This window comes from Carassius auratus, chromosome 19 (genome assembly GCF_003368295.1).
Source record: "Carassius auratus strain Wakin chromosome 19, ASM336829v1, whole genome shotgun sequence".
Lineage (NCBI taxonomy): Eukaryota > Metazoa > Chordata > Actinopteri > Cypriniformes > Cyprinidae > Carassius > Carassius auratus.
Genome location: NC_039261.1, coordinates 16,095,789 through 16,122,749, shown reverse-complemented (window position 1 = coordinate 16,122,749; position 26,961 = coordinate 16,095,789). Strand labels below are relative to the sequence as shown.

The 26,961-nt window shown below is 37.5% G+C and overlaps 2 protein-coding genes and 1 long non-coding RNA gene across 10 annotated transcripts; 2 read left to right on the top strand and 1 right to left on the bottom strand.

The window, feature by feature from the left end:
* The first annotated feature begins 998 nt into the window (after window positions 1–998).
* Window positions 999–13,462, top strand: LOC113119563 (ATP-binding cassette sub-family F member 1-like). 4 transcript variants are annotated; one of them, XM_026289126.1, is made up of 27 exons: window positions 1,000–1,213; window positions 1,461–1,507; window positions 1,821–1,898; window positions 2,229–2,361; window positions 2,447–2,478; window positions 2,628–2,747; window positions 3,949–4,008; window positions 4,253–4,345; window positions 4,444–4,503; window positions 4,978–5,058; window positions 5,174–5,275; window positions 7,759–7,881; window positions 7,958–8,058; window positions 8,166–8,251; window positions 10,064–10,203; window positions 10,299–10,447; window positions 10,548–10,631; window positions 10,855–10,979; window positions 11,073–11,185; window positions 11,270–11,441; window positions 11,537–11,611; window positions 11,705–11,775; window positions 11,943–11,975; window positions 12,055–12,223; window positions 12,320–12,384; window positions 12,468–12,540; window positions 12,681–13,462. In XM_026289126.1, exons 1-27 carry the CDS (start codon window positions 1,156–1,158, stop codon window positions 12,845–12,847), a joined length of 2,610 nt encoding a protein of 869 aa, XP_026144911.1. In that variant the 5' UTR covers window positions 1,000–1,155; the 3' UTR covers window positions 12,848–13,462. The 4 variants fall into 4 exon arrangements, with proteins under 4 accessions (XP_026144913.1, XP_026144911.1, XP_026144909.1 ...); XM_026289124.1 differs by having other exon boundaries at window positions 2,444–2,478; XM_026289128.1 differs by lacking the exon at window positions 3,949–4,008 and having other exon boundaries at window positions 999–1,213.
* LOC113119565 (uncharacterized) lies at window positions 13,052–15,510 on the bottom strand. 3 transcript variants are annotated; one of them, XR_003294472.1, is made up of 4 exons: window positions 14,710–15,510; window positions 14,394–14,642; window positions 14,098–14,317; window positions 13,052–13,948 (listed from the first exon to the last, which is right to left on the bottom strand). It is a non-coding gene; the product is annotated as an uncharacterized LOC113119565 (long non-coding RNA). The 3 variants fall into 3 exon arrangements; XR_003294471.1 differs by having other exon boundaries at window positions 13,052–14,317; window positions 14,394–14,458; window positions 14,541–14,642; XR_003294470.1 differs by having other exon boundaries at window positions 13,052–14,317.
* Window positions 15,511–15,616: 106 nt separating this feature from the next.
* On the top strand, window positions 15,617–26,730 carry LOC113119564 (serine/threonine-protein phosphatase 1 regulatory subunit 10-like). Of its 3 annotated transcripts, XM_026289129.1 has the most exons (19): window positions 15,617–15,742; window positions 15,903–16,191; window positions 20,697–20,812; window positions 20,904–20,990; window positions 21,073–21,208; window positions 21,291–21,342; window positions 21,430–21,516; window positions 21,655–21,783; window positions 22,121–22,226; window positions 22,390–22,493; window positions 22,602–22,705; window positions 22,814–22,973; window positions 23,069–23,212; window positions 23,392–23,638; window positions 23,881–23,956; window positions 24,066–24,272; window positions 24,355–24,496; window positions 24,997–25,353; window positions 25,436–25,560. In XM_026289129.1, exons 3-19 carry the CDS (start codon window positions 20,706–20,708, stop codon window positions 25,558–25,560), a joined length of 2,370 nt encoding a protein of 789 aa, XP_026144914.1. In that variant the 5' UTR covers window positions 15,617–15,742; window positions 15,903–16,191; window positions 20,697–20,705. The 3 variants fall into 3 exon arrangements, with proteins under 3 accessions (XP_026144914.1, XP_026144915.1, XP_026144916.1); XM_026289130.1 differs by lacking the exon at window positions 15,617–15,742 and having other exon boundaries at window positions 15,749–16,191; window positions 25,436–26,730; XM_026289131.1 differs by lacking the exon at window positions 15,617–15,742 and having other exon boundaries at window positions 15,749–17,737.
* Window positions 26,731–26,961: the final 231 nt, after the last annotated feature.

Sequence of the window (26,961 nt, the reverse complement as noted above, 5' to 3'; positions counted from 1 at the left end):
CACATATGATTGAAAATTTGCAAATTGTTATTCCTGTTTTGTTTTTTTTGTTATTTACTCACATTCAACCTGTTTGCACATTCTCCTCTTGTACATTCCTGCTCATCTTAATATTTAGTGTATAGTATACTGTCCTGCCCATTTTATTTTATAAGCTTTTTATTTTATTCTTATTTTTTTCTTACTTTTTCCATATCTTATTATTTTGTATAATTGTCTTGTGTTTGTATTCTTTAATAATTGCACTGTCCATGCTCTCCATATAACAATGTAACGTTATGGGACAAATAAAAAGCTTGAATCTTGAATCTACTTGTACTCTCTATCTCTCTCTCTCTCTCTCTCTCTCTCTCTGTGTGTGTGGTTGTTTGTTCTGTCGCTGTCATACTGTTGCACTGTGGAAGCTTCTGTCATGAAAACAAATTAGGGATGCACGATATTGGATTTTGGCCGATATTCGATATGCCGATATTTTCAAAATAATTTTGGCCGATGCCGATACCGATATCGATATATATAAACAAATATATACTGATATATTTAAACTTTAATTTTACTGAAGAGAAATCCATGTATCTCTTCTGTACTGATTCTACCATAAATGTATTATTTTACAAGACATTCACATCTGAAAAACAGGTCAATTATTTCACTTGGAGAATATCGGTTTGGCTCATCGGCAGAAATATTAATATCGGCCGATACCGATGATGGTCATTTTAAGCTTTTATCGGCCGATACCGATGTTGTGCCGATATTATTGTGCATCCCTAAAACAAATTCCTCTTATGTGTAAACATACTTGTCAGTAAAGCTAATTCTGAATCTGATATATTATATTATATTATATTATATTATATTATATTATATTATATTATATTATATTAATCTACAGGTTCTACTGCTTTTTCTTTGAAGTCAGCGGTTTTAGGCAGCGCCAGTGCAGTACCTCGGGCGGCCTGAGTGAGGGTGTGGCGCTGTCGTGAACCGAGCTCCCGGCGTTTGTGCGTCCGTAGCAGTGCGGATGGGCCTCATGTGATCTTCCTGAGCTACAGTGTGCTCGTGTGCGTTGTCAGCTGAGTTGTGATACATCCCTGAGTCTCATTTAACTTACCGTGTTTTCATTCCTTGGCACAGAAAAGGTTTAGCAGAAAAATGCCAAAAAAATCAAAAGAAGTAGCTGAGTGGGAGGGTGATGACCCACAAACAACAGGTAAGATTATGCGTTTCTATTACACCACAATCTGTTAATACTACCCACATTAATATAATTATTGAACAAGTTTACATGATGACAACTCTTTATATATTGTATCTTTATTTATTATATCTTATCTTTATTTATTATATAGTTGTCATATTTTGATTAGCCTGCGACAGAAGCGAGTTTAGGCGCCTGCGGAGTTTGAATGTATTTATGTGTACAAAAGTGCTTAACATGATCATTTTTCTTTGTTTAGACAAACATGTCAAAAAAGGAAAGAAGGATAAGAGGGGGAAGAAGACCGTAAGTTTTTATTTGTGTTAATACATGACTGTGATCTGTGTTAACTTTCATTATAAACACCATTATGCTTGAAATCAAGAGTTCATTCAAGGTAGAAAATCGAAACTATTTTTTATCTTAGCATTATATGATGTTTTATTTCTAGTTACCCTTATAAATATTTAATTCATATTTGTTGAATATTATTTCCTGAGTTGCACCAGCTCTATCAGCTCTATCAACACAATTGCAAAAAAAGAATTTTATTTTAAAACCAATACATCTGAGTCTGACATATTTCTGCATTTTTACATTTTTATTTCAATCTTGACAGTTTTTCGAGGAGCTGACATCAGATGCTAAACCAGAAAAAGCAGAGCAGCCGCCAGTGAAAGAGGCACAGGGGAAACAGGTGCATTATTTTAATGATTTCCAATGTTTATAAATACATTATATAAAGTTAAAAAATATATATTTGGTTGCACTTTATTTTAAAGTGTCCTTGTTACAGTGTATATAATATTATACATTTCAGTACTGAGTACTAATTAACTACATGTACTTACTATATGGTTACTTGCATGTAATTATGCATAATTTATTGTTATTATAATAGTACATTTAATGTGTAACATGTAAACCTTAAAATGAAGTGTTACCATATATTTAAAAAAAATTGAAAGTACATTTAATTACGGTCAAATGTGTTATGTTTTCTGATTGTTTTTTTATTTGCTGTTAGCCTCAGAAGAAGAAGAAAGACAGGCGGAAGGGGAAACCAGGAGACGATGATGAGGATGATGATGATGAGGCAGAGGTCATGAAGCGCCTCAAGAAACTGTCAGTCCAGCCCAGTGATGAAGAGGAAGAAGAGGGTAATGTCAAAAACCTGGTTTGTGCCAGTATGCCACACATCACACCACGTATTTAACATCGTGGTTTATTTTTATTTTGCAGTAGTTGCACCAGTCAAAGGAGGAAAGAAAAACAAAGTGAGTTGCTTAGATATACTCTCTTCACTTGGATGCACTTTGTGGACAGAATAATTTTCCTCCTGCTGCACAGTGTATAGAAGAGTGCAGTTTAAGTCATGTGATCCAGTCCACAGAGCTTATTAATGCTGTACTTCTCTTTCTCTCAGGGTGGCAACATATTTGCTGCTCTGAGTCAGGGCCAAAGTGACGACGATGATGATGTTGATGATGATGATGATGATGATGATGATGTTGATGAGAAGCCCCAAAGCAAGAAGAGCTCAAAGGTACATGCTTCCAGTTTCACTGTCATTCACTATGTATCAGTTTTAGTTTATATGTATAGACTTATATACACGTTTATGTTTAGTTTTATGGGAAATTATTCTTTTTATACATTACAGTAGGGCTGTGCAAATTGTTTTTGTGTAGCTTGTCAGTGAACTATGGCTCTGTGTAGTAAAGGCCAACCAGTGTTGCCAAGTCTGCGGTTGTTTTTCATGTCTGCAGGTTGAAGCGACACCAATACAAATAATGTGATGTTTAGCCCCTAAAATGTGCTTTTTACCAAGGCAATTTTATTATATAATTTTATTTTATATAATAAAATTACGGGGTTTCCTCTTGATTCATTTCTCTTGGTTCATGTCAAATTAATTTTGATAAATAAGTCGCACCTGACTATAAGTCTCAGGACCACCCAAACTATGAAACAAAAGTGCTACTTATAGTCCGGAAAATACGGTAGTTAGTTTTAAAATAAAATTTTTTAAAAGTACAAATATAGTACGGAATGTAATAATTAATTTTAAGTCCTAAAAAGAATTTGTAGCAACTAGGAACTAATTTAATTGCCAAAATGCTGTTTAAAATAGGAGTACATATATGGAGTACAATAGTTTTTCTAAAAGTTTATAAGAATAAACATTTCAATTACTACTATAAACTGCTAAACTACTGCTATGGCATGCAATACTTTGTTTCAATACAAATTCATATTTGTATATGGTTTCAAAAGTTTAAGTGGCTATCTGTACTATCACTGCTCATGATATTATATTTACAGCATCATCAGATTTCATATACCTGACCATATACATATGCATCACACAACACATAACTCATAATATCAACTCTAATATTGTGTTTATTCCTCTTTCAGCCAGTCCATTGTGTCCTCTCTCTCTCTCTCTCTTCCAGTGGAATTCATCCCATTTGCATTCATTAACTTCTTTTCCCGATCAGTGCCAGCACAGTCATTGTTTCAGTCATTAAAAGTGAAGTATAGTTAAAGTGAAGTGAATCATGTACTATTGGCATTTGGCACTCATCCGTCATCCGTCTTAATTCAGGATATCATTTCAAATCATTCCAGTAATCAAGACTGCATGCAGTCACATTGTTTGTTATACAGAAGGGAGGATTTGGAATATCTCTACATTCATAAGCACATGTGCCTCTGTCTGTATGTGTATGTATGTGATTCAGGAAGTTGAGAAGGTAACCAAGGGCAAGAAAAAAGATAAGGCTAAACCTAAGTTAACGAAGGTGGGTACATGGGATTGTTTCTATGTATTCTTATTCACTTTTCTTCCAAATTCACATCTTCTGTCTTTCTCCCACCTTGCAGTTTTTTTCTTTATTGCTGCATGACGGAAGTGCGTCACTCATCACGGAAACTAACCCTTTTCTGTACATTCCTGTCTGTCTTACTAACACTATGTCTGATTGACGAGCGGCGCTCTGATTTTTCCCATAGGATCTTTGGTTTACTCTCTTCTCTCAAACACAGGAAGCCTCAGAGGATGAAGAGATGGAGAAGAAAGATGAGAATGAAAAGAAAGGAGTGAAGAAGGGCAAGAAAGTCGCTGCTAAACCACCTAAGGTGTGTGACTCAGGTTTTGATGGATCCGATTTGTTTTGAAAAGCCAGTAAAAAAAAAATCCAAGTGTATGCAACATAAAGAGCATTTAATGTTGACAGGAGGAAGATGAAATTGAAGAGAAAGAACCAGAGAAGAAAGGCAAGAAAGAACAGCCCAAGGTCAGTTTATTATATTTTTGCATTAAAATGTGCATACATACTCTTTTTGATCTGGAATCTCATAGTTGAGTAATATTACCATTTCAAATGTTTTCTATTTGAATATATTTTAAAATTTTATTTATTTCGGTGATGCAAAGCTGAATTTTCAGCATCATTGCTCCAGTCTTCAGTGTCACATGATCTTTCAGAAATTATCCGAAAATGTTGATTTGCTGCTCAAAAATGTTTTATATTATTATGTTATTGAAAGCTGTTGTGCTGCTTAATGTTTTTGTAGACTCCATGATCCTTTTTTTGATGAATAGAAAGTTTAAAATAACGGTGTTTATTTGAAATACAAATATTTTGCAACATTGTAAGGCACTTTTGATTTAAACAAGTATTAATTTCCTTACTAAAAAAGCCAACAACACTTAATGTAAAATGTTCCAAGTTAAATATGTTTGTCATAATCTTTTCTATAACTTTTAGAAAGGGAAGCCTGCTCGCCCTCCACCTAGTGATGATGATGATGATGAAGAGGAAAATAGTGATGGAAATGACACAATGATGGTACAAGAACTTTCTCTTTTTGTATTCCAAATATTCATGATTTCCAAGTGTTCATTCATCCACTTTCTATCTCTTTGTCCTTTATTTTCTTGATATTCTGCTTCATGTCCCGTAGAGTGCCGAGGATGTCCTCGCAGCTGAGCAGGCCAAAGAGAAACAAAAGGACGACTCTTCTGCAAACTTGACTAAAAAAGAGAAGAAGAAGGAAAAGAAAAGGGTAGCGTATGCACATTTTGAATACTATAATGTATGTTATAAAAGTGTTATTTTTATATATTGTTGTTGTATTTATTTATACATCGATAATGAACGCGGTATTGCGTAGCTTGTCAGTTATCCACAGCTCTGTCTATTAAATGGCACTCCATTTGAAAGTAGGTGATGGTGATTTAGAGGTAATCACTGAACCAGATTTACTGACTAGATTCACATGATCATATCATTAGATATATCACCCAGCCCTTGCAGTGACATTAATTTTGTGTTTTGCAAAGTTTTCTGCTTCAGTATTTGTAGATAATTTATGATCTAAATTTCATATCATGATATTTCACACTGCCCAGGAGATATCAATATTTTATTATGATATGAGGGAGAAAAAAAAAACAATTTTTTTATTGTGCCATTTTAGTTTTTCTCAAAAAGTGCAAATGTTCAACATGAGGTTGGACCGTATGAATTAAATTAAAAATACAATATTGTATGTTTGAGGAGTAGACGATTAGTGCTCTATAAATGTGGTCAGTTACGATGCTCAGGGTTTGATTACTAATGCCTGTGTAGTACGGCGTTGCACACAAGACAAAAATGTTCAGCCTCGATTCTTTATCGTCATTTGTGCTAAAATTTGCTAAGCTTATCAAACTGAACAAAACTATATAAATGGTAAATTTGACTTTCACGGTAAAGCTAAATCCATATCATGGAATAACATAATGCTGGTAGTCGCGTTCACCTCTAGTTAGGGATGGGCGATACCTCTTATTTTAAATCCGATACCTATATTCTCAAGCCCAGCATCGTCGAAACCAATACCTCTAAACTAAACTGATCTTTTAATTTAGTAAAATAATATAATCAGTAATTATACTCACTTAATATTAGATTTTAATGCCATGTTTTTAACTTTTCAAAAGCCTTTTTTTGTTTACATGGTCAGAAATAAAATATACTATAATTGTATTTAAGCCTTTTACTGGGGCAGTAACCTCAAAGATGCAACTGTACCCCTAAAAGGGGAGCATATTAGTACCATACAAGTATTCATGCTTGAAGGGTAGAAAAGATACAAAAGTGCAACTTTGAGGGTACCTCATGAAAAATAAATATTTTTTTACATAAAAGTACTAGAATGTATTATTATTATTACCATGGTAAAGTTGTGGTTACTGCAGTTTTACGACAAATACTGTGGTTACTTTAATAAAACCATTGTTAATTTTTGTAAAAGGCTGCCAGGCTGTTGTACCCCTAAAGGTGAAACTTTAGCTTTTTTTTTCTGACAGATTTATTAACAGCAATTACAGAACATAACACAATCCATTTGAACTTTTAACAACCAATTTAAATAAATGTACTTGCACAGACTAGCCAATTTAAATAAATATTATATGTATACAAAAGTTCGGTTATATTACAAAAGAGTACAAAGAAAAGACACAGTAAGATGAAATATTTGTTTTAAGTCTCATGCTCGCCAAGGCTGCACTTATTTGAAGAAAAAAGCAGTAAAAGCCGCAGTATTGTGAAATATAACAATTAAAAATAACTTTTCTATTTTAATATATTTTGAAATGTAATTTAAAAGTGCATCAGAGATCAAAGCTGAATTTTCAGCATCATTACTTCAGTCTTCAGTGTCACATGATCCTTCAGAGATCATTCTAATATAGTATTATTAATAAACATTTATTATTATAGCTGCTTCATAATTGTGTGGAATTGTGTTGATTTTTTTCATAATTAAGTTTATATATATTAACAATGTAATGTAATAATGTGGCAATGGTTTCTTGAGGTCTACTTATGCTTGTTATGCTTTTGGGAAACGCAGCCCTATTTGGAAAAACACTGATGCGTCTGCAGCAAACTCTGTCTGTGATCGATTGGTTCTGTCTTTCAGCATTTGCATGTTCCGATTGGAGAAATTGTTCTATCCATTCCATCCATTTAGGCTGGATTTTTTGATAAATAAATCAAATCAATTGTTAAAAAACTTCAGAATCTATATTTTTATGTGAGGATTGATCCTTTCACTACAACATCAGTGTCGAAAGTATCGATACTTAAGGCTCGATCCGCCCTGGTAGCTGACTCCTCTGAAAGAGACAGTCCTGCCGCTTGCTGGACACTCTGGGACGTCCTGAAGACTTCTTCACTGCAGTCGAACCTCTCTCCTTAAAGTTATTGGTGATCCGGTTAATGGTTCTGTTGGGTGCAATATTTTTTGTAGCAATTTCCTCGCATGTGAAGCCATTTTGATGCAATTATTTAAAATGCATCTGATCAGTCTACACAATAATCCAGAAACAATGTGAATGAACACCACAACTTCATAAGCAGCAAACTTTGTAAAACACAAAATGTATATCACTGCCAAAACTTTCGGCCATTTATATATATATTTTTTTACTAACCAAAGAATAGTTTTAGTGGACAATAACAACACTGATTGTAGACACTTCCTCTTGTGCTGTGCAGAAGGAGTATGAGCGGCAGGTGGCTAGTTTACGAGCTCAGGACGCCATCGAGGGAGACTTCTCCATCTCTCAGGCTGAGCTGTCCTCTCGACAGGCCATGCTGGAAAACGCTTCAGACATCAAGGTTAGATGATTGGGAGATGATTGAGACATTTGAAAATATTTTGTACTATGTACTTATTTCTATTTCATGTTTATAGTTGGAAAGATTCAGCATTTCAGCTCATGGTAAAGAGCTGTTTGTTAACGCAGACCTTCTGGTTGTTGCTGGGAGACGATATGGTCTGGTTGGACCAAATGGGTGGGTTGATGGTTTAAATTTAACATTACTACGTTGCACATAAGATTTTGTTCAGTTTGGAAATGTTATGATAGTGAAACCTGTTTCCATACCCCTGTTTGAATCAGGAAAGGGAAGACCACTTTACTAAAGCACATCGCCAACAGAGCTCTAAGCATTCCTCCCAATATTGATGTGCTGCTTTGTGAGCAAGGTACAGTACAACCCTGTGATATCTTAGTATAATCAAGATATTATTATAGGTTTTATTAATAAATATATATATATATATATATATATATATATATATATATACATATATATATATATATATATATATATATATATATATATATATATATATATATATATATACATATATATACATACATATAATATGTATATAATTATTATAATTGTTTTCATTTTAATGAGTTAATATTTTTGTAATTTTGTTGTTTGTAATTTTAAAAATTTTTTTTTTTTTACATGTTGAGATTTGGACTTACTCATTTTTGTTTCCTTTTTAGTTATGTTAGTACATCAGGTTATACTGAGCTATATCAAATAAGATAAGTTTACTTTTTTATATTTATTTCAGTTAAAGGGTTAGTTCACCCAAAAATGAAAATTAGCCCATAAATGACTCGCCTTAAAGTCATCCAGGGTGAATATGACTTTCTTCTTTCAGACGAATCCAGTCAGAGTTATTAAAAAAATTGTCTTTGATCTTTCAAGCAGTATAATGACACCCAGCTGGTGTTGAAGCGCTTCAGTCCAAAAGAAGTTAAATAAAAAGCGCCCATTCTTAATAGAAAGTGTCTCGCATGGCTCCATGGGGTGAAAAAGGCCTTCTGTTGCGGATCGATGTGTTTTTTTTAGAAAAATGCGCAGTTTAGTCTCGTGAAAACAAATGTTTGTTAACAGGAGCAAAGGAAGCAAAATGTCCTTACTTTAGCAAAGGGAAACCAGTCTCCTCTTTGCTTATATCGAAATCCTCTGACATTCTTCTTACATACGTCATTCCCCCCGAACTGTTTCGTTTACAGCTTTGAGCACAAGCTAGATATAACACCGACTGGATTCGTCTGAAAGAAAGTCATATATATATATATCTAGGATGCATTTAGGATGAGTAATTTATGGGTTGATTTTCATTTTTGGGTGAAATAACCCTTTAATGTTTCTTTTTTGTATTAAAGTTTTAGTAGCTGTAATAAACATTTTTTTTTCTCGATGGAAGTTGTGGTTCATGATTATGAAGAAAATACATTGGACAACTAAACAAAATCACACAAACAAAAAACAAAAAAAATGAAATTAATGCTTAAATGTCTCACTCAAGATGCACTTACTGGAATTACTGGAAGAATCTGCTTTCTCGAACGAATCTCTTGTATGATTCAAAGACAAAATACATTTCACCACCTAAAGGCGTAACAATGTAGTCAATAAATCTTCATTTGAAGTGTCAAATTACTTTCAAAAGGTAATTTACTCTATTTGCTGCCATACACATCACACACAGTTTATATCTTAACTATAAATTCTTATCCCAGTACTTCTGTGATTTGTATGTTTGTACACGAAATAATGATACTGTGTGGCTAAAAAGACTGAAGCTGTTTCATTGATGAAAGACAGCTACTCTCTTTAGGTCAGTGACAGTGTGAATGCAGATTTAAATGTTCAAATCAAACTGAGTGATCTTACTCTGCACCGATTAACCAAATGATCACAACATTGATTGCACACGTCAAAGTCTGAGGAATGAAACCGACCAATATTTGTGATTTAGGAATAGAATAACGTTGGTGTTTGAATCATGTCTTTAATGATCTATTAAATTAAAGTTCTTTGTCATGTTGGTGGTGACACCTCTCTTGCAACATGTTTAGCTATCACAGATATTATACTTCGCTTTTTTGGCTTTTGATCGCGAATGTAGCCAAATTTTGGAGCACTTAAATTAGCTATAAATCCAGCTGTACGGATCCCTGACTTCTCTCTCTGTGTCGCTCTTCAGAGGTGGTGGCGGACAACACTCCTGCAGTTCAGGCGGTGCTGAAGGCCGACACGCGCAGACTGAAGCTCCTGGAGGAGGAACGGCAGCTACAGAGTCAGCTGGAGAAAGGAGACGACGGCGTGTCTGAGAGACTGGACAAGGTCAGATGAGAGCAGCTCGCTGAGGTCCTCTTAATACACTGATCCATGGAGTAGAGGAGGATAACTCTGTGTGTGTGTTTGTGTGTAATTCGCAGGTTTATGAAGAGTTGAGGGCGATTGGAGCCGCGGCGGCGGAGGCAAAAGCTCGTAGGATCTTGGCTGGTCTGTCTTTTACCCCAGAGATGCAGAACAGACCCACTAAGAAGTTCTCTGGTGGTTGGAGGATGAGAGTGTCCCTGGCTAGGTGGGCACATTGAGGATGCATTAATTTCTGAGTTAATTTAATGAATGTAAAATAAAATTTGTTCTGACATGAGAAATGAGAAAAGTTGTCTTTCTTCCAGAGCATTGTTCATGGAGCCCACGCTGCTGATGTTGGATGAGCCCACAAACCACTTGGACCTTAACGCTGTCATCTGGCTTAACAAGTAATAACTTTTTCTTTAAGCAATGCTATTAAGGAAACAAACTCATGTAGTTGATGTATTTACATTTCAGGCAAATTATAAATGGCCTCCTTTGAAATGTTCCCAGTTGGTGGTATGTTTTGATTGTATTAAGTGGAGGTGGAGATTGTCAGGCTCCTGTGCTTTTAATCTTGTGTGTGCTACATTCTTCGGATGAATCACCATTTCATATTTTATTCTTTAGCTACTTACAGAGCTGGAAGAAAACGCTTCTAATTGTGTCCCACGACCAGAGTTTCTTAGATGACGTCTGTACAGATATCATTCACCTGGACAACCAGAAACTCTACTACTACAGGGGCAACTACCGTGAGTTCAATCTCTGAACAGCATCGCTGATGAAATCTTATGACAGACATTTAATCATCTTACTGTAGTTTATGTTTGCTTGATGTTTCTTAGTGACGTTTAAGAAGATGTACGTGCAGAAACAGAAGGAACTGCTGAAGCAGTACGAGAAACAAGAGAAAAAGCTCAAAGACCTGAAGGCTGGAGGAAAATCCACCAAACAAGCTGTAAGTCCTTGACTTTTTACTCGATTTCTTCACAGTCCTAGTCTTCTCAAACCCTTCCACTAATTCTCCATCATTCATTTCCAGGAGAAACAGACGAAAGAGGTCCTGACGAGGAAACAGCAGAAGGGGAAGAAGAGCCAACATGAAGAGGAGAGCCGTGAGGCCACAGAGCTCCTCAAGAGGCCGAGAGAATATACCGTCAAATTCACCTTCCCCAACCCTCCTCCACTCTCACCGCCGATTCTCGGCCTGCACAGTGAGGCTTTTAGTGGCGTTTTTTTTTTTTCTTTTTATCAGACTTGTTGGGTGGTTGATGACCAGCTTGGTTTCTTTTCTCTTTCTTAATCACAGGTGTTGACTTTGGTTATGAAAGCCAAAAGCCTCTGTTCAGAAATGTGGACTTTGGTATAGACATGGAGTCCAGAAGTAAGTCACACATGTCTGTAGAAATCATGACTAGTAGTTTAATTATAGTGAAAAATATACACAAGAGAATGTTGACCATTTTCTCTGTTTCAGTATGTATTGTTGGGCCCAATGGAGTTGGAAAAAGTACACTTCTACTGCTTTTGACTGGAAAATTAAATCCTGTAAGTACATGTTATCTTTATTAAGTATTACTATTTGCTAAAAAAAAAAAAAAAAAAAAAAAAAAGATTTTATATTAATACAAATCCTTGTGCACTCATTTTGTCCCCTGATGTTTGTTGATTTGTTTTTCCTTCATGGTGATAATTATGATGCTTTTTCATTTTAGACAAAAGGAGAGATGAGGAAGAACCATCGATTGGTATGGCAGATGTTTAAAATCATTGTTTTTGTTTTACCTTAACCTGACTTTGGCTAATTGGTTCATTTTCTGCCTGTAGAAAGTAGGTTTCTTCAACCAGCAGTATGCTGATCAGCTGAACATGGAGGAGTCCCCTACAGAGTACCTCCAGAGGAACTTCAACCTCCAGTACCAGGACGCCAGGAAGTGCCTGGGTCGATTCGGCTTGGAGAGCCACGCTCACACCATCCAGATCTCCAAACTGTCCGGTTAGCACTATAGGAATCCATTCATGCATGGTTTTCAAAGTCATCTGTTCTCCGTTGACTCTTTTTTTTTTTTTTTTTTTTCTCTGAATGTTTCAGGTGGTCAGAAAGCAAGAGTGGTATTTGCTGAACTTGCTTGTCGGCAACCTGATGTCCTCATTTTGGTAAGGAGTAAAGGTTTTAAATGTCTCAATTAAATGAAAATTAGTACTTTATAACATTTGTTTCCCCCCATACAAATGTACAGGATGAGCCCACAAATAACTTGGACATTGAGTCGATTGATGCATTGTCAGAAGCCATCAATGAATACAAAGGAGGTATGTTTTTTTCCATTCATTTTATGTTGTGCCGAATGATCTTGTGTGCATGTAAATACATTCAGATGTTTTTTAAACCATATACAATGATTGATACTAGTAGAAACCAGGGGTTAAGTCTTTTATTATAAATATTTTAGCTGTGATAATTGTGAGCCACGATGCCAGGCTGATCACGGAGACCCAGTGCCAGCTGTGGGTGGTTGAGGACCAGTCGATCAACAATATCGATGGAGACTTTGAAGACTACAAGAGAGAAGTGCTGGAGGCTCTCGGAGAAATCCTGGTCAACAAGCCTAAAGAATGAACAACAGCTGCTGTTCATAAGCGTGTCAAACTACATCACTGAAGGGCTTTAGGTTGCATATGCATTGCTCATTTTTAAAGCCTCAGTACTAAAATAAATTCTTCTTGGTAAATTGACAGATTGTGCTGAGCACCTGCATGCGAATTGTGTAGGATGATATACACAAACCCTAAAATACCAGGATGGGTTTTTCATGTCTTTTACTTTTAAAGCAGGTGAAGACCGATTAAAGATCTGTATTTTTACTTGCTGACAACTTGTACTGCAGGTACAGCTCTTGTTCTTTAGTCATGATGTCTGACATTCTTGTATTATGCTTAGCTTCTGGCCGTATCATTACCAACTCTGTTCATCCATGTGATGCAATGCTCTAAAACACACAATGTCACCATCAAATGTGAACAGATGGGGTTAAAAGGGTGCAGTTTGATGATGATGTCTGATGCATATATTTAGTATTAAACTGCCTTTGTAGAATGAGCGCTTGGGTTCAGGTCATTAAAGCTCACATTCAGAACAAGCTCCTAGTTGTTTAGCCTATGTAAATATTCATACAGTGATGCTTCCTGTAGCTCATCTGTGTTGAATAATGAAATAAACTATTGACTGACTTGATTTGAATATAAAGTATGCATCCAAAAAAATTTATTTTCTTTTTTTTTGCAACAGTTAACTTTATTAGAGATTTTGTATATTATGCTTGGACAAAATGTAACAACATGAATGGAAAATGCTCGTGAACGTACTATTATGGAAACATCATTTGGATCAAACTTCCAATTTAAATGTAGCTTAGTCGCGGTAACACAATATGTCATTTCTGACAGGAATGAAAATGAGTTTGTGAGGGAGAGAAGTACACTGCGTTTAATCAGTTCTGCTGTTTGACAAAATACAGATTTTTCATTTGATTAAATGTTTTTCCAAAAATTCTTACAGTAGACATAACGCCATAAATGAGTTTTAAAATTAAGGATCTGCCATTGTGGAAGTCTATTCCTAACTGCCTGTCTCTCATGTCAAATACACAGCAACTGCTCTGACTAAGGTCTTTTACAACAGGATTTAAATGTTTGGTTTCAGGTAGTCTTTGTAGATCCACTTCACCAAAGGAGGAGGAAAAAGAACATTACATTAAGTGCATGTGCAGCATATAACGAGTTAGATTTTTTTTTTTTTTTAATAGAAGGACCTGTTTATGCACATTGGCACTTAAACCAATAAAAAGAAGAAAAAAAGTGTCTGTTTACCACAATCTCTAGCAGTTTCAATGGCCTTGTTAAGTAGTTTCTGTTGTTTCATACACACCTGAAGAAACAATTAAAGGTGAAAAGAGCTAATCAGATTATGATCGTACCAGAAATGTGACTCTTTAATGTATTCAAAGTAAAGAAACGAATCACCGGTTTGAGTGGAATCATACACTATTCCTGTTTGAGGACTAATGAACTGCTGCAACAGGTTCACATTCTGCAGAGAAAAAGTATATTAAAGCAAACAAATTGTCCTCACACAATAAAAAAAAAGTCAGAATCAAAAAACAGACCTTTTAATGGACAATGATGTTTGGATCACGACAGATGGGACACGGCGGCATATATTACCACCTCTCTATGACAAGACACAAACTTAATGGACTGAGAAAAAAAATCATCTGAAAAATCAATTAAAATTAAAAACAAATGTGTCCTACTTAAGATACAGGTCTTTATTGTGTTTTGAGGAGGGACACCCCCCTTATGGTTCCTCCTTTAGTTAGACTACACAGGCTTTGATCCATATCGCTCAGTGTACTCTAAACAGAGATTTGAGCAACATTACACTCATGCAATCAACTCAATCATCTAATCAATCATATTTACCTTTAATTTCTATGTATTCCCATGGTCTGTCTGAATATCTAGACAGCACATCTGTGTCATCAGCAGATGATGAAGATGATAAAGCACGAACATTCAGACCCAGCACTGGAGCAGTTATTTTAAAATCACAGATCTCTGCAATATAAAACGAGTAATGTGTCCTTTATGTTGAGGATGTTTGGACGCGAAATGAGTGGACAACAGCATGTATGTTTACTTATACAGGATATATAAATTAAAATATTTTGTCTGCAACCAACCAACATGTGATTGAATATTTCGATGTAAGCAGATAATTATTTCAATGCGTTTTAAGGAGGCTGCCATTTCGTCTTTGTATCATAGGAAGTTGTTGAGAGAGGTTAAAGTGCAGTACTGTCACGGAAGTGCGCGTTCACGGGTCTCACTTTTTTCATTTTTAAAAGAGATCGTTTTAAATGAATTCATACAGTTTACCAAGTCAAACATTTCAAGACAGAAATCAATGTAAAATGTATTTTTATGGGAAACGTTTCCAGAAAGAAATGAACCCTCGTGTTGGCAGCTAGTTCTTGCATTGTGTCCCAATGTTTTGTATTTTTGTCATAGGTATATCACTTATTGTTCTATAAATGATCGTTTAAATGAATGAATGTTACATTTGAACCCACACTTTAAACATAACAGCGTGACAGTGATTTACATAAAGGCTGAATCTGTCTTACAATAACTAGTTCTTGAATTTGCATAAACGAATAGGGCTAGATTATTGTACAGTGATGTAGATGGAATTCTTACGTCATTTTCATTAAAAAAAATCCTATAGATTAATGATTAGCTTTGCATAGAAATCACGTAAAGTAACCGGAAACCGGAGTGGGGGATGGGCTCGTCCTTGAACACACACAAAAGGTCGTTTCTAGAAGACCGCGTGATCTTCAACTCCATTTTGTGTAAGTACACGCGCAAGCGCGAGCCCGAGGTGACGCGAAAAACGTCAGAACTATATAAACCGAGTCCCACCCTTTCCAGAGCATTCCTGGATTTGTCTGAGGTAAGTGTTATGTCGGAGGACGGTTCTCCACCTTTTTGCGATTTAAAAGCTACCACATCAGTTTTTATCGGCAGAAACAACTTTTTGCTCGTTGTCTGGATTTCCGCCGCCAAACAGTCACCTTTCTCTAACGTTTCTTTGTGCTGTTGTTTCGTTTCAGGTCTCATTGAAGATCTGGCGTCGAGGATTTTTCAACTGTGCGAAGATCAAAGCCCAAAAAACTCATTTTTTTCTACTCGAGTAACGGACATTCTCTTACTACTTTTTTGCTCCAGATTGTTCAAGAAGGAAAAGCTCAATTTCAGCCACCATAATCCCGCCCATTATGCCATTTTTCAGCCAATAATGCTAAAGTCATGACAGTTTACGTTCTTCTAAACTGTTAAAAAGCTGAAAATTAAGCACAATATATTAATAGCAGCCCGAGACGCAGAGGAGAGGTTTTAATAGTAAGTGTTCTTTCAAACCAATTTGAATCGAAACTGCGTAACAGTTGTCTGTTGAAAATGATTCCAGATATAAATAGAGATGAAAGATGAAAGATTCCTAGCTATATCGAGCCTGGCGAGCTAACTGCGCCACGGTGTCTAGAAGCAGACAGCATGCTGAGATAAAGCGAGACTAGAGTATGAGCTCACACCGCAAAGACCGAGCAGCGGCTCCAACGCCCTGCTTCTCTTTGTGTGTGAGACGGAGCAATCCTAATGATTTCTACAGAAGCGATAGATAAATCATCGAATAATAAGCTAGCCATCGCTAGTCATAAGCAATCTGTACATAAAGATTGCCATAGGCAGAGCCAGGAAGTGACTGCATTCAATTGGGGCTTTTTATAAACTGCATTCTTTTCAGAGGAGAGCTCACTGGAACAATCAACGCAATCTGCACATAAAGATTGCCAAGTGGCGCCTGTGGATTTAGCCGAACGGGAAAAAAAGACTGAAATGCAACATTTTGTTCATAATAATGTCGATAGGTGTTGTTAGTTTGCGGAACTTGATACCCGTTGAGCTAGTTTGGTTAAATAAACATCCCTAGGCAATTATAACTTATAAAAATGCATAGCAGTCTGAATATAAAGATTGCATTTTTTGTTTTGTGTGCTTGACGAGTGCGTAACGTTAGGTTAGGATATCTGTCTTGTCGATTTTGCTTTATAATGGCGGACGGGTTGTGCTTTGCTCGGATCACTCGAGGCAATGGTGGCTTTGTTTTTCTGACTGGATCTACGGGAAATGCTGTAGCTCGGAACGACTGTCTCGTGTCGCCATCATCCCCATATACGGCTCGAGGTATCGTCTTATATCCGTGGGTCGCTAGCGGGGTAAATATAGTAGCATTTTGTAAACGAGCGAGACTAATGCCAGGCGGAGGAGAACATAGCCGTTGTGTTTTTTTAAAGCTTGTTGGAATTCAAAGATGGCGACCGGGCAACTGTTCACGAAGACAAGCGGTTAAAGATAGAGGGCGTGGTGTACCGCAGACTTCAGCCAATCAGAGGAGGCGCTGTCAGCTGCTATATGAGAGAGGGAGACTTCTACAGATGAATCAAATCCCCCTGTGGCCACGAGCAGATGCATGAATTCATAAATACTGGCCTTTAGTCAGAACAACACTGGATGCTTTGTGTTGACGAGTTCCAACACAAAACCATCATGCTATTTGCTTAAAGATGCCAGCTGTCTATGCTACTCTCGATTAAAAAGTTAAAGTAGGTTACATGGGGTTGAACTTGATCTATAGTGCTGCAGTCTTATATAGGACAGGGTGTAATGTAACTGTAAAAGTTAAAACATTGTGTTTCTCCACATCTGCATTCCATCAGAAACCTGACATACAATGTTAAAAGCTTTTTTCTTTCCAGTGAATGTACACTCTTGTTGACTTTTTCTTGTTTGTTATGACAAACTGACGTTTCCAGGAGTTGTGTGTATTGTTCCGTGTAAAAGGAGTTCGCTTGTGACTATAAAAAGTTCTTCAACAACAGTGTTGCGGGTAAGACAAAACCTGATTTCTCACACGATCAAAATTGAGTAAGTTCTTTTTTTCGACATTAGTAACGTTAGACCTTTTTCACCTTGTCTTGGAAATGACGTAGAACATGAATTCAAACGTTGCTAAACACTTGCATGCTTAACAGTCGTAAAAATCTAGAGACAGTCGGTGTATATATTTCTCTTTGATGTGTAATTCACCTCGTTGTTCATTTTCAGCAGTAGTTAGTCAGCTGGTGTTGCCGGTGTACCGTCGAGTGTGCTGTAGTGAGAGGAACTGAAGGAGAAATACTCGCTGCTGCTCCGCGTGGGCGGGGCGAATCACGTGACTCTCTCTGTCTCTCTCTCTCTCTGTGTGTGACTCGCTCAGTCTCTCTCTCTCTTTGTGTCTCTCGCTCACACTCGGCCAGAAACACTGCCATCTCCCGAATTTTTTGTAATTAACTACGTCACTTCACATATTACACTTGTTTCTGTATTTTAATATATTTTGATCAAATTTGATAGTTGCATTTCTTATTGCTGCGTGACAGATACACTGTTTCTATATTTGTGTATATTTAGAAATAACCACATGGTGGCGACATACAACTCACAAAGTCTTGTGCTCAGTCGCACAAAACCCCTTAAGTTATGATAATACACTTATTTACTTAAGGAGTTTATTGCAACTGGATATTGATCCACAAGAGTAAAGTCTTGTCTTTCAGAGTCTAATTCCTTCATTATTTATTCCTGATTTTTTTTTTTTTTTTTAATTCACATTACATTATATAATTTTTTTTTTGTGGCCAAAATATGAAAAGATTGCCACAACTGGCAACATTATTGGGGTAATATGTATTTAATATGTAATATTGCAATTTTAAAATGTAGCTCAAATGCAGATACAATTCTAATGAGGAAATGGAAATAGTCTCTCAAAGCCCATAAGGAACTTAAAAAAAATCATTTTGTGTATTATTTCGCCCCACCTGGTTGTTCTAGACTTCTGTATGCATAAAACATACTGAATTCATGAAAACATAAATAAAATATCAATTTAATGTACTGAGATTTTAAAACCTGCAGTATTATTGGGATATATTTAAAAATTACTTTTTAATATTAGTATACATGTTGGTCACACTTTATATCTGGTGTGTTTAACTACTATGCACTTGCAGCAAAATATAAATATATATTATTATTTGTGCATTTATTTGGTGCATTGTACTTATTGTGTATTGCAATGCATTAAGGTGAGAAGGTTAGGTCAGGATGGGTTCGTGGGTAGGTTCTATTAAAAAATAATTACATGCAGGTATTTTAAAAATGTAAGTACAGTGTAAAAACAATTATGTACACAATAAGAGCATTGTATCAAGTTAGTATTTAAAGTTTTACAATTAAATTTAAAGACGCTAGAGTGGGTCCTACACATTTTATATCCATCAACCTCATAGCAGTGACAATTGTGGATATGGGTAAAGTCTGTTTTTTCATGTTTTCAGTTTTTATAATCAGTGTTACTTATTGTAAATGTTTTGGTTTGTAAGTGTCTACAATCATCTCATTTTACTATAGGATCTTTTATCTATTGATGTTAAGTTATAGACAGATGGATCACAGCAGTGTCTAACACGGAAATATGATATTAATGCTGGAGTCCCTGTGTGCTCTACAGCTGAGGTGTGACGATGCTTTTCTGATAAACAAGAAAATCCAGTCAATCATTTGAACACTTCTACTGTGCCCTCCCTAGTTTCTCTTGAAATGGTATTAGTTGTGCTACGATTGAACTTCTGGAGGATAACAAGGGTCATCCCTATAAAACTACTTTATTGCTAATAAAATAAATTGTAAAAACTATGTTTAACTCTTAAGTGCATTCTCAAATTTAATTTTGCATTTTTTTATTTCTTCTCTTGTATAATTCTTATTTAAATTATATGATAATCTGAATGCACATTACTGATCACAGCCATTATATTCTTTTACAAGTCCTTTGCACCTGTGATGTTTACTTTGGGTAATGTACAGTGTGTATAAAAAGCAGGTGGGTTTATGACAGTGACATGACACATGTAATATAACATTTAACTTTTATGCTTCTCTTTGATCATTTCGAATTATGAACTACATTATGCAGCGCTCACATAACCAGTCATCCAGTTTGAGTTTCTCGTATAATTAAATAAGTGACAGACTTATTCAATAATTCTAGAAGATTGGTTTACGTGAACGCTGTATAATTCAGTCTGAAGTCAGATGTTAAACTATAACAGTTGTAGCAGCTGCCCCTTTCTAGTAAGTCTAGTAAATATTGACTTCCCACCAGACATATTATATATTAAACACTGTATTTGACAGGAAGGATTCTTTGTAGACAGCTGGGAGTATTATATTTATTTATACTTGTTATCCCAACAGTTTTGGTACTCTAGAAATAATCTAAATCCCACCTTATTTTACAATAACATAATTTTCTAAAAGATGAAACCAACATGAATTTGAAAACCAACTGTTGTTTGAAGTAGTGATTTAATAATGAAGACAATTCTTTTACACACAGCTTGTTCTGTGGTCATGATTGCATTGTGAAGTGTGAGCCAGAAAACTGATAAGACATCCGCATCTGATTAAGTACAATATATAAAACATTCAGAAGTTTCTATCCGTTCTTTGAATGCATACATGCAGCGTTAAGCGCAGCTGTTCTGTGATGTCTTTGGTAGTCATGTGACCATTTTCGTTCCCACTGTCTTCAGAATTTGTTGTTTCGAGGTTATTTCAGATCCGCAGTCGCCTTCGTAAATGTACAATACTACAAACTTTGTCCTTGTGCTGTTCCAGTGAGCTCTCCTGAAGTGCCGTGATCTTATTATTTCAGTATTGACTGGGTGATTTCAGGCCATATCCCAGATTCTCTCCAGTGGCACAAGCACAAGAATAACCCGTGTTTTCTCTCCCTCTGTCAGTAAGCAGCTATGGCCGTGGGCCCGGTGGACCCCAGAGAGGTGCTGAAAGGAGTGGAAGCTATGCTGGGGAAAGATGGAGAGCTACGAAGCCTTGAGGGAGTTGCTAAAGTCTTCAGGTGAGAAACTGTACCTTTCAATTTCTTTAAAAAACAAACAAACATTCCTTTACCAATAGTATTTCTAACATATTTTCCTCTTTTCAAACAGTCTCATGAAGGCCTCGCATAAAATGGTCAGCAGATGCATGTATCTGAACATCTTACTGCAGACAAAGTCACATGATGTACTTAATCGGTAAGAATAATAGCCATCGGAAGAAACATTTCAAACCTTTTTGTTCTTAAGGTTATGTTTAACTCTTATCTCTTCTGCTCAGGTTTATTCGAGTCGGAGGCTACAAGTTGCTGAACTCTTGGCTCACCTACTCAAAGACCACCACCAACACCCCCCTGCTGCAGCTCATACTGCTCACCCTGCAGAAACTCCCCCTGACTGTGGACCACCTCAAACAGGTAGTGCACCACACCACGGCCCATAAAACTCACACACACGCAGGCCCTGCAGTCTTCTAACACCTGCTCTCTCTTCTGCTAGAACAACACAGCCAAGCTTGTGAAACATCTGAGCAAGAGCGGCGAGACAGAAGGTAAGAGCACGTGTTCCATGAATCAATGCTGGACAGACTGTCTTCCAGAGCTCAGGTTTAAACTCTCTCTCTCTCTCTCTCTCTCAGAGCTGAGGAAGCTGGCGTCTGTGCTGGTGGAAGGCTGGATGGCTATTATCCGCTCTCAGAGCGTCTCCAGTGGAGTGTCACCCAATGGTAGGGTTTCCAGTTTACATCGTCAACTATGTCAGTCTGTTTGTGTTAAAGTAGACTTAATGCACTTTTAACTTGAATTATTGGAAAGTGGGGTTCCTGCTATTGGCGCATAACCCAACTCTTTTTTTTTTTCATTAGACAAGAAACGGAAAAAGGAGGATGGAAAAGTGCGTCCAGATGTGAAGCCCCGAGAAAAAGTAGCAGAGGAGGAGAAGAAAGAAAAACCAAAAGCTTATGCCCCAAGTCATGCAAAGATCCGCTCTACAGGTTAGACACCAGTGCTATTTTAGTATAATTTATATATTATTAGAGTATTTAGTTATATTTGTGGTCTTAATAATTGTATGTTTCAAGTATTTATTCATTATTTAAAAAAAAAAGTTCCTAGTCAACTTTTTTTGTTTTGGTTCTAGTACTTCAAATTTATTTCAGTTAGTTGCCAAGAATGAAACATTTATATTTTTTACATATATATTTAAAATGCTATATGTATGTTTAATTTTATTAACTAAATCAAAAACCATTTTGTTTAAATTGTTTATGTCTCGGTAACACATTAAAAAAAATATTCTGTTTGCGTTAACTCTAAACATTGTGTCTTCAGGTTTGGAGGTAGAGAGTCCAGCTCCAGTTCCTGTAAAGAAACCCCCTCCTGCACCACAACTTGGAGACAAATACAACATCAAGCCTGCTCTTCTCAAAAGACCAAGGTAAGTGGACGCTCTATTTCCTTCTTGCAAGTAATGAACAGGTACATATAATCCAGGACTGGCCCCTTATCATCTGATTGAAGATTTGAATGAATTTGAAAGCAGTTTTACTTCGGTGGCTTTGAAAATGAATCATTAATCTCTGACCCTGCTGTTTATTCAGCACATCGCTGACTGACACACCACCAGTGGAGAAGAAGTACAAGCCCCTTAACACCACTCCCAACTCTACCAAAGAGATCAAAGTCAAAATTATACCTGCACAGCGTGAGTATGCCCATTCAGCACCTGCCATATGATTATGATCATCTGCAAAAAAGGAGAGTAGGGCTTCCTCTCCGATTGGTGTTTCATTTTCATTTCTCTTCCTTGTAGCGATGGAAGCCACTGGATTTTTGGATGCCCTCAACTCCGCTCCAGTGCCTGGCATCAAGATCAAGAAAAAGAAACCAAAAGCAGTTTCCCCTACCACTAACAAGGTGTGCCACATCAGACAACCATCATTTGTGTTTGTGCTTCATGGAGTTTAATTTCCCACAGACCCACTAACTGTGTTTTGTTCCTCTCATCTCTCATGTGCCCCACAGCCCTGTCCGTTTGACAGCAGGCCGCAGTCATACTCGGGCACACAGGCCAAACCCTCTTCCCCTGAGGCAGCCTCGTCTCAGACACCCCCTCATGAGAACCCAGACCTGGAGCAGCCCGGCACACCCGTGCCCACCGAGGACCCTGACGCAATGGAAACCGGTGAGTCCTGCTGCACAGAACAGGGCCACAGCCTCACTTTGAGAGCCGTATGAAAGAATGTGCTGAATTTAAAATGCCTTATTTCCTGTTTTAAGGTGAAAAACCCAATGCTCTGGCTGAACCTCGCGGTGAGGAGGAGGCTCTGACTAAGAAAGGAAAGAAAAAGAAAAGTGTTCGGTGGGCGGAAGAGGATCATCTCAAAGAGTACTTCTACTTTGATCTGGATGAGACTGAGAGAGGTAAAGCAGCACTTTCTTTACTTACACTGCGGTTTGTAAGGTTTTTCAGTTTGTAAGTCTAGTCAATTAAAAAATACAGTAAAATGAATCCTATTATTACAATATAAAACTATTAAAACCTGAAAATACTTGTGGGATTTGTTCAGTAATAATCCTCACTCCTTTTCTCTCTGTCTCAGTGAACGTTAATAAAATTAAGGACTTCGGCGAGGCGGCCAAACGGGAGCTGATGATGGACAGGCAGACGTTTGAAATGGCTCGTCGTCATTCTCACGATGCCATGGAGGAGAGGGTGCCCTGGACTCCTCCTCGACCTTTGACCCTCATAGGCAGTCTGGTCATTCCTGCTTCCAGCAGCAGAGAGAAGATGATCCAGAGAGACCGAGAGATGGGCATTCTGCAGGAGATCTTCCTCAGCAAAGAGAGGTAAGACAACGCATGAAACAACATTCGCAAGACATTTAATGACCACAATATAGTGTATATAGTCAAAAATAGGTTTATAATATTATATATTATTTTAGCTTTAACGAAAAAAGTTTTTAATAGATGCTTAAATAAAACCTTGCACGAATGAATGATCCACACTGGTGAATGAAGTAAACAGGGTTAATTGTGTTCAGGAGCTTTGAATGGACTTATATGGCTTGTTTCCTTTCTCTCTGCAGTGTTCCAGACAGTCCTCATGAGCCCGACCCTGAGCCGTATGAGCCCATGCCTCCTCGTCTCATCCCACTGGACGAAGTAAGACAGCCAGTGACCTTTTCATATGCTTTCCCCTTCCATTTCTTTCTTTCATTTGACCGTATCAGACGTGGTATGTTGATGAGCTCTTTCCTCTGTGGTTTTGTAGGACAGCAGTATGGAGGAGAGTTACATGGAGCCCGCTGACACCCTGGCCTCCGGCGGCTCTAATGAAAGCTCCAAGCTGCCTCCTGTTCTAGCTAACCTCATGGGAAGTCTGGGCAACAGCGGCCGCAGCCCTCAGGCGCAAGGCAACGCCCCAGCAGCCAGTAATAACCCCGCTGTCAATGTGCAGGAACTGCTCTCATCTATCATGGTAAGATTTAATGGATCTGTAATGTTATTTACCAGGAGAATGTGTAAAGGCTTTTATTTGAAGCGTCTCCTCTGGTTTTCAGGGTGCTCAGGGATCTAACCAGTCTCCAGAGGACCTGATCAAACAGCCGGATTTCTCTGATAAGATCAAGCAGCTTTTGGGCTCTCTGCAGCAAAACCAGAACCAGAATCCGAATCAGAACCAACCTCCCCATGCTCCGCCAAGTACGTCTTTGCTCTCTTTCATCTGTTTCAACACTATTTAGTGTTGTTCATATACAACTGTAATATTTATTCATATTTTAAATTACTCTTTTGTTTTTTCCTTTTTTGTTTAGTCACATTTAAGTTGTTAGCTTTTTTATGTATGTTTTTAAAATATTTTTTATTTAGGTTTATTTCAGCAGTAGTTGAATATAATTTTTTTCTTTTTACTATTTTTTTTCTAATTTCTAAGGTTTTAATTTTAGTAACTTTTTTTGTGATTTAAAAAAATATATATTTTATTGATTTTATTAGTTTATTCAGCTTTAATTTCAGTTTTAGTTTCAGTAACTTATTAGCCTTTTTTGTTTGTTTGTTTTCCATTTAATATCTTTAATTTTATTTCAGTAAACTAAAGCCTTTTATTATTAGTTTTAGTTCACCATAACACTGATGTGTTGAGGAATAACTGGATGGTGGTTCAGCAGCATCTTTAATGTTCTGTTTCCCTCACTTCATAGTGAACACGGGTCTGCTTGGCCATGGCCCCGGCATGAACAACATGAACAACATGCCGATGCCCATGAACGGTGGTTTCCCTCCAAACAAGCCCCCTGGACCACATTTCAACCATCCTCCTCCTCCTCCCCACGGCCACGGCCCACCCTTCAACCCCGGCGGCCCCCGCATGATGGGTCCTCCTCCCGGTCCGCCGGGCCGCGGGGCGGACAACGGCAACTACTGGGGCGACGACTCCATGAGAGGAGGCCCACACCGGGGAGGACACTTCCACCGGGGCAGAGGGAGAGGAGGAGACCCGGGCTTCAGAGGACGAGGGGGACGCGGAGGACCACGTGGGGGACACAACAACATGGGTGGTAAGGTTGACTGCCAAACTCTTTTAATTTTCCAGCATTTAAAACGAGCACGTAAATATGATTCTTTTTTGTTCGATTTCAGACATGTCAAAAAGGCCGGTTTGTCGTCACTTCATGATGAAGGGAAACTGTCGGTATGAAAACAACTGTGCGTTTTACCACCCCGGTGTAAACGGCCCACCTCTTCCTCCCCAGCACGGACACTAACACACTGACAACTGCTGTTCCTTGAACTCACCACTAGTGGGCAACAGGACTCAAAGTGAGCCTCGTAACTGAACCGCTCCATCCCTCCTGCTTCCTCTGACTGTACAGTTGCTTCATTGGATCTGAACAGTAATAGAACTTTCCCTCATCTGGAAAGCTGTGAGAAGATCCGAGATCCTCTGTGAAGAGACTACCTGTATATAGTGATTCCTGGATATGTCTATTTTTATTGTGAATCTGTGTACCACTGACCTGACTGCTAAAGATTGTACTACATAACTCTAGAACCACTAGGACGTGATGTAAATGATTGTCTTCAGCCAGTGGCCGACAGTTCCTTAAGCTTCTCCTGCTGGCAAGAACCCAAGATACTGGATGTGCAGTTCTCTAAATAATAATTCACACGTCAGTCATTCTTTGATCAATGAAATCGATACTTTTTGATAGTTTATTTTCAGGTTTCTTGCGAAGAGGGAGAAACCGTACTTCTATGAAATGTGTAGATGCCTCCCACACGGTCCTTGTATTATTATAATTTTTTTTTTTCATTCAATCTACGATTTTTAGTTTCTAAAAGATACTCCGCAGCACTGAAATGTATTTATGAATTGGCATTATGTTCCCCCGAAATTGGAAATAGTATGTACTCGAGGGGTCAGTTTGTCAGCATTTTTGAAGTCCCACTGAATACTTGAATCGATACTTTGTGATGGAAAGTGATCCTAGCCTGCTAAAGAAACATCCGCTGTTGTTCTGTGTAGCGTGACAATCAGGAGAATCAGTGATGTTGATGCTGTGGCTTGATTTGCTGTGTGTTCATGTTCTCGGATGTTCCCGTGCGGGTCTGTCCTGCTCTATCAGTGTTCAGCTGATCCTAACCCGGGCTGCAAACCACTATCATCAAGGCCAAACGTATTCAGGTGTTTTCTGTGAAAACAGTGGCCATTGTCTCTTGTGGGACTTGATTTTCTTTTTCTTTTTTTTGTTACGATTCGCTTTGTTCCCATGATTTTATTTTGATACAAGTCTGATGATTTTGCTTTTTCTATTGTTGTCGGAGAGATGTCTATGTGTCAGAGCGCCACATAAACACAATAAAAGGCACATTCAGAAATGTAAGGTGTTTTTCTACTTGTGAATTAATAAAGCTTACATGCCGTTTTCTCTCAAGTGAACTGTTCTTTTCGGAGCAAGTGTCAATATATAAGGAGCACTCTCTCTCAGTGCCTGTTTGCTTTTTTCACTTCTTAATGGCTGGTTGTTTGAATATGTCAAACAAGGTTACGTTAGGATCCTACGCAATCCCACTGAATTCTCCTCCCCCTCTTATGGCAGTGCGGTCAGATGGCTAACAGTCCTCTGCGGTGCGTTTGTCTTCCTGGCCGTCAGATCCGTGTTCTC